Source organism: Pteropus vampyrus, unplaced genomic scaffold (assembly GCF_000151845.1).
Source record: "Pteropus vampyrus isolate Shadow unplaced genomic scaffold, Pvam_2.0 Scaffold71, whole genome shotgun sequence".
Classification (NCBI taxonomy): domain Eukaryota; kingdom Metazoa; phylum Chordata; class Mammalia; order Chiroptera; family Pteropodidae; genus Pteropus; species Pteropus vampyrus.
In genome coordinates this window covers 3,369,232-3,375,663 of record NW_011888852.1, presented here as the reverse complement: position 1 = coordinate 3,375,663, position 6,432 = coordinate 3,369,232, and the positions used below count along the sequence as shown (strand labels likewise).

Below are 6,432 nucleotides of genomic sequence, written 5' to 3'. Positions count from 1 at the left end.
ATTTGAATTTCATATAATTTTTACATGTCATATGTAATTCATCTTTATTTATTTTCAACTATTTAAAAATAAAAAAAAAAAACTCTTTAGTTATGGCCATGCGAAAACGAGTGTTGACAGTTCGCTAATCATTGCACTAGAGGAGAAAACCAGGACCACTGAAGATCAGCGGCAGAAAAGTAGAATTAAAGTTAATATAAGACAACATTCCTAAAATTGTACTAGCCGTTAAAAATAAAAAGAGCTACTTTGGGAAGGAGCACGTGCATTTCATAGAAAATGCCAATCCCGAACTATATAGCTGCCTGTCAAGAAACGATGAGAAAAGGGTTTCTGAATTGAAATGATGAGATCTAAAGTTTCTTCCAGGTATCATTTTTACAAATAATTCTTACCTACAACTTATCCCAGGATCAATTCTTCAATTCTAGGTTAATGTTGGTAATCACTACATATTAGACACAGAGAAAGATGGGAGGGACAGCGAGAAGTAACATATAATAAATAATGGGTGTGGTGTATATAAGAAACACTGTGCAAAGCTGATCAGCCACCCCAGACGCAAAGATAAGCCCTCAGACCAACATAAAAAACTGGCAAATAATCCTACATAGATATGTTTGAAAATATTTTAATTTTTTTTAAATTTTACCAGATTTTTTGATTAACTGACCAACTACTGATTCAAATTTCATTGAGGGTTTCCATTGTATACATTTAAAATCGTCATCACTTTTTAAATTTTTACCTCATAAAGTGTGTTGTACGTGGTGACAGTCACAGTGTTTGTATGCAACATCAGCCTTTCTCCAAGAAGAGTGAAAAGACTGTGGGTATGCATAATTTCGACTTTTCTCCTGGAGAAAAAGAGGGGGAAAAAAACGCAAAATACTATGAAGTACACTGGACTCTCTATTCTCATGACTTTGAAATAAAGTACAATCTATAAGCAGATACAGAATCATATACGTAATCATTTTAACTTCCATCTTAAAAAAAGAAATGAGTCTATAGCACAGCTATCTTCTAAAGTTCCAAAAATACTATTTAAACACTTCTCACATAAAATACCTGTGCAAATTAAAATCTTTAACATACAAATTATAAAACATTGTATAAATGTTGACAGTTATTATTTTCAAATTTCTAAACTACTTAGGAGTTATTTTTATTGGGTTAAGATTATTGGTTTCTCCTAACACAGAGCCCACAGAATTTTTAAATTCTTTTTGTCCAAATTCGAACTCTAAAAGGAGTCTATGACAAATTTTAATATCAAAAATTTTAAAATACAGTTGAAAGTATTCTAGCTTGATGTTGGAATTACACAGCAAAATAATCTGACAAAAGTAAAGGGGACTCATTGTTGCTTGTAGTTGTAGTTTGCCATTGGATTTAAAACATTTAAAATAAAAATGACAACAAAAAACAACCCTTTCTTACTGTTGGCTCATTTACCTGTCCTCCCACCCAATCCTTAATTAGGACAGAAGGCTCTATTAAGGCCTCCTGAGTGCTTAGCTCTAACTCAGGGAATCATTATACACCTTGCGTCACTGTTTTAGAATTCAAGATCTGGATCTTCTTCACTGTCATCCCAAGGTATTTCATTTCTTGATTTTTTCTGGTTCCTTGTTTGGACTTGGCAACTACGACATAAACTGACTACGTAATTGCCAAACTCTTGTTCCTTCTTCCTGAGTCCACAGTTATACTGTAATTCCAGCCCATATTACAGCTCGGCGTGGCCACTGAACTGAGTTGCAGCCAGTGGAATGTGAGCAGAGAAGCTGCGGACCACTTTTAGACCAGGGCCATAGGAGAAGCACGCATGCGTGTCTCTCGTGTTCTTTCTCACGTGGCAAAAAAACACAGGAGCCACACGACAGAGACACAGACACAAGATGAAAGTCGCAGCCTGAGTCTCTGAATCACAGCTTGGGAGGAAACTGCCGGCTGAAGAACGGTGATCTGGATTTTATGTGAACAAGAAAGAAATGACTAGTTTGATTAAGTGACTGAAATTTCACCATTTGTCTTTCAGACAAATACGGAAATCAAAAAACTAAACCATTTTTCTGGGTACCACTCACCTGGAAATCCTCTCTTCCAAACATCAGCCTCCACTCTCTACACTGCACGACAAAGGACTTAGGACAGCTGCTTCCCCTCACCCAGGCCTCCTCAGTCCAGGGACGGAAACAGCAAAACTACCTAAACCCACAAGAAGCTTGGGCATTTCTCTTGTGGTTGTGTTTGTAAAACACTTAAACAACATTGAAAAAGGTCAACTGGTCATTAAAAAGAGAAAAAAAATCAGGACTAATAGATATTACGGGACTATGGAGGGGAAGGCTCCAGTGTCTTCCAGTTCAAGCCACATCCAGAAAAAGGAGGCCTGGAACTTTCATTTGCTCCTAATTGGAAAAGAACAAATGCCAAAGCTGATAAGAGTTATCTATTCAGGCTATCTGGAATTTAGAGTAATCTCTTAACTGTGCCCTTACAATCTCACCTAAGAAATTATTACCCTCCAGATTATTTCCTAAGATGTAAATGTTTATAGAGCAGCTTAATTCTGGCCTTTTGGTGGGGTCTTGAATGAATGCTATGCATGCTGCAGAGAAGAGATGGGTCAGCTTTCTCCTGCAGTCCACTTTAAAACAATGTTTACAATAAATTTCACTGCACAGGAGTCAAGCGTAGCTGCAAATGCCATCCGTTCTCTCAGGCAGAGTGGAGGTGGGGGCCTAGTTTGCTTCTTTGGGACCCTCTAGCAGGAGATCCCTGCTACGCATCAGCTCAAGAAGGCCCCACTAGAGTATATGAGGCATATACTCTAGTGCCTATTTGCTTTATCTTTCGAATTTTATAGGATTTCTGCCCACTTGGATTAAGAGGGTCATCCTCTTTTTAAAAAAATATAGTACCTTTATTCTCATAAAAATTATACTATTTTTAGCTTACTAAACATGCCATTGAAAACATACTCTAATGTCCTTCACAAAACAAACAAGATTTTTTTTGAATAGCCAAAGAAATATTTCTTGTAACAAATCACAGAATATCTTAGAAGAGGAAAAAGAAAAAATAAACCTATAATTCTGTAACTCAGAGGTAATCATTTTAAATATCAGTTTATGTTCTTCCAGATTAATTACCATGCATATAAATATGAAAAATAAATATAGGTGATATCAATACAATGAAAATAATTTTAGATAAGGTCATCTGTAGCTTATTTCCAATAAATCAACAGTATACCGTGCTTTGAATTCTCAGTGTCGTCTAATATAATTGATAAGAATATGGCTTAATTTATCCATTCAGTACTGTTAGCCATTTATGTTATTTATGATTTTTTTCCACCAAAAACTTTGTGCCTTTAGGTCAATCTTTGGGCATAATTATTTCCTTAAATTATTGTAACTAAAATGATGTAGCTAAAAGCTTTTATATTTATTTTGTAAAATTTTGCAGTTTATGACCTCTAAAAGTATGAAGATTCCAACTTCTACCATCAACGTATATATGCATTTTATCAGCAGCTTCAACAATCATATGTAATATAATAATCATAAAAATCATCAATGGGATATGCAAAAATAGATCTTATTTTAATTTATAAGAAATGCTAATAAATGTTCACTAGCCTTTTGACCATTTACATAACTTACAAGAACTACCTGATGCCATCCTCTGACCATTTTTTCTCTGTGGCCACCTTTTTCCTACTGATTAGAAGAACCCAAATAATATTAGGGGCATTATCCCTTTACCAAATAATTGACAAATATTTTCCATGTTTTGAATTTCAAGGGGTTTTTTGAAGGGTAATAGAGGTGGTTTTTAATTTTCATGAATAAAATCTATCAAACTTTAACCTTGTTATTTCTTTACTTGTTAATGTTGCAAAGACTAGTGATCAGTGAATATTCCATATTTTTTCTCCTACAGCAATTTTTATTTTAACTCATTTTCATATTTAAGTGGTTTTAAATAATTGATATACAATGATACACAAACACAAAACGCTACACAACACAAATGATACACACCACAAAAATGCAAGCAGCGCAAGGAAATTCGAAGCAGAAAGTTTTAAAATTCCACTAAAAGAAGTAACATAATAAACCATGATAAACATTAGAAATCTCTTTATGGAGAAGAGGAGAGAAAGGAGGAGGGAAAGGAGATGGAATAAGGAAGGAACAACAGGAGAAAGTCATACTAATGGGATCATTCTAAATGTTACTTTAAACAAAAAGCATCAGATATAATTTTACTCATATTTAACGAAATGGAAAGAAATGGACATAAAACTAAAAAAATTTTCTTTAATTTACAAAGTAAAAAACCTCGTGAGAGTCAGGTGACTTTCTTCATCAAAAGAGATACTATTTCTTTTCTAAAATTCTCTATAATATTTAAGAAAATTATAAATAAGAGTGAGTGATATATATTTCGAATAGAAGAGTGAAGTGATATATATTTTGAATAAACATTTCAGTTTTGGAAAGTATTAGTTATTCCTTTATATTAAAAACAGGTAATCGGCATTCCCATCCTTTAGATTACCTCTCAGTTTTTGTGACCTACATTGCTATTTTAACATCGTCAAGGTTTAAAACATCTAGTTTTTAGGTCTTGTTCTATTTTAAATTCTGTTCCTTGACCTTGTCTTCACCATTTCTGGTTTCATTCTTTTGACTCATCTCTCCAATGGATAAAGGTCATTCAAGAGATCAAGAAGTCAGTCTTGGTATCTATATACTTGATTTGGTATCTATATACTTAACACTTGGCAATGAGGATCTAACATTCTTGGGTCACATGTTCTCTCAGAACCTGTAGACATTGCTTTATTTCTTTTGGCATCGAATTTAACTGCAGAGAACCCTGAGCACTACTAAATGTTTAACCAGATGAAGGCAACTTCCTTTTTTGTCTAAATTATTATAGGAATTATTTTTTATCCCTAAACTTCAATTTACATACTGTATGTCTCAGTGTTGATCACTCCGTGTCACATTTTCTAGAATATCATGTGTTTTTCCTATACACAAATGAGTTCTTTCTTCATCTCATGGACTACTTCATCTTTTGTTTGGTTCTGCCCTCCAGAGACTCCGGTTATCATTAGGTTACACTGTTCTCCATATCTCATTTTCTCTATATTATATACATTTCCTAAAATCATTATATAATTCAGGTCATCAATTTGTTCCCTTAACTCTTCAAGTTCCTTTTCATCTCATCTTGTTTTTTATTATCTTGTTTTTGACAGCTTATTGAATTTATATTCTTGCAATTTATTCTGTAAGTCAAAAGATTATTACCTTCCTTTCCTCAATAGATGTTTCCTCTGGACTAAATTCTTGTCCTTTACTCATTTCTTTGTCTCTCTCCCTTTGTAGTGTCATATTAGTGATTTCTTTGCCATCTTGTTATCTTGGTTATGCTTGTGCATTTTGTTATAGTATTTATTGTTTACATACAATCTGTGTACTACTCATCTTCTCTCTTTATTCACACTGAAATTTGCTTTGTCACTTGAGATAGTTTTCAGGGCCAAACATTTCATGTTTTATTTACTTTTTTTTTTTTCGGGTCTAAAGGCTTTAATTGGACAGAAAAAGGATAGCTTGAGGCTATGCATAGATTTTATTAGAGCAACAGTACTACTCTCTCTTCTGAGACAATTTTTAAAAAATTGTCTCTACCGAAGTTCAGTCTACTTAAGGAGATAGATATATCTCACTCTCAGAGAGAAATCGTCTCAGGGTTTAGACTGATCCTCCAACTGATATGGAAAGACCTGGAACTTCGACTTCCCTCACAGCATGTCAGCCTTAGTTGTTCATTCTCCATTTCTCTCCCAGCAATTATTTCCCCCCACCCAAAGTCGAAAGAAAACAGGGATACTTAATAAGTTCCTGTCATTCCAGTGTGGGAGATATAAGAATTCTATTGACTATGCAGGCACAAGAATGGAGTAAGAATACCTATGAACTCACTTCAGAATTTTCTGGTTCTTTAGCTATCAAAATTTTTTTTTATGAGACAGATTATAGTAATAATAGTTGTAATTTTAAAAAGATACTTAGCACTTAGTGTGTATCGACATTTCCATGAGGTAAATTCTACTACTACCTCATTTTCACAAGGAGGAACTGAGGCAGAGGGCAGATAACTGAGGCACATTCCCAGAGATTCGAACCCTGGCAGTCTGAGACAACAGTGGGTACATATGACTAATACATGACTACATTATAATGGATGACCAATCACTTGGAAGAAATTGAAGCAATTGAGAAAGATTTGATTAGAGGAGGTGAGGTTTATAGGAGAAAGGTAAACTATTATAAATTGAAAGCAAGGAAGGAGTCCAGAAATGTGCTAGAAATTTCCAGGCAGTATCAGGAAAATCAG

General features: G+C 34.1%; 1 protein-coding gene across 1 annotated transcript in view; it reads right to left on the bottom strand.

Annotated features, from left to right (window-relative positions):
• The window catches only part of NBEA (neurobeachin), a 600,762-nt gene that overhangs the window by 477,744 nt on the left and 116,586 nt on the right, over window positions 1-6,432 (bottom strand). Inside the window, exon 17 of the mRNA XM_023531608.1 lies at window positions 749-857. Coding sequence (XP_023387376.1) covers window positions 749-857 — 109 coding nt within the window. The remainder of the gene's footprint in view (window positions 1-748; window positions 858-6,432) is intronic.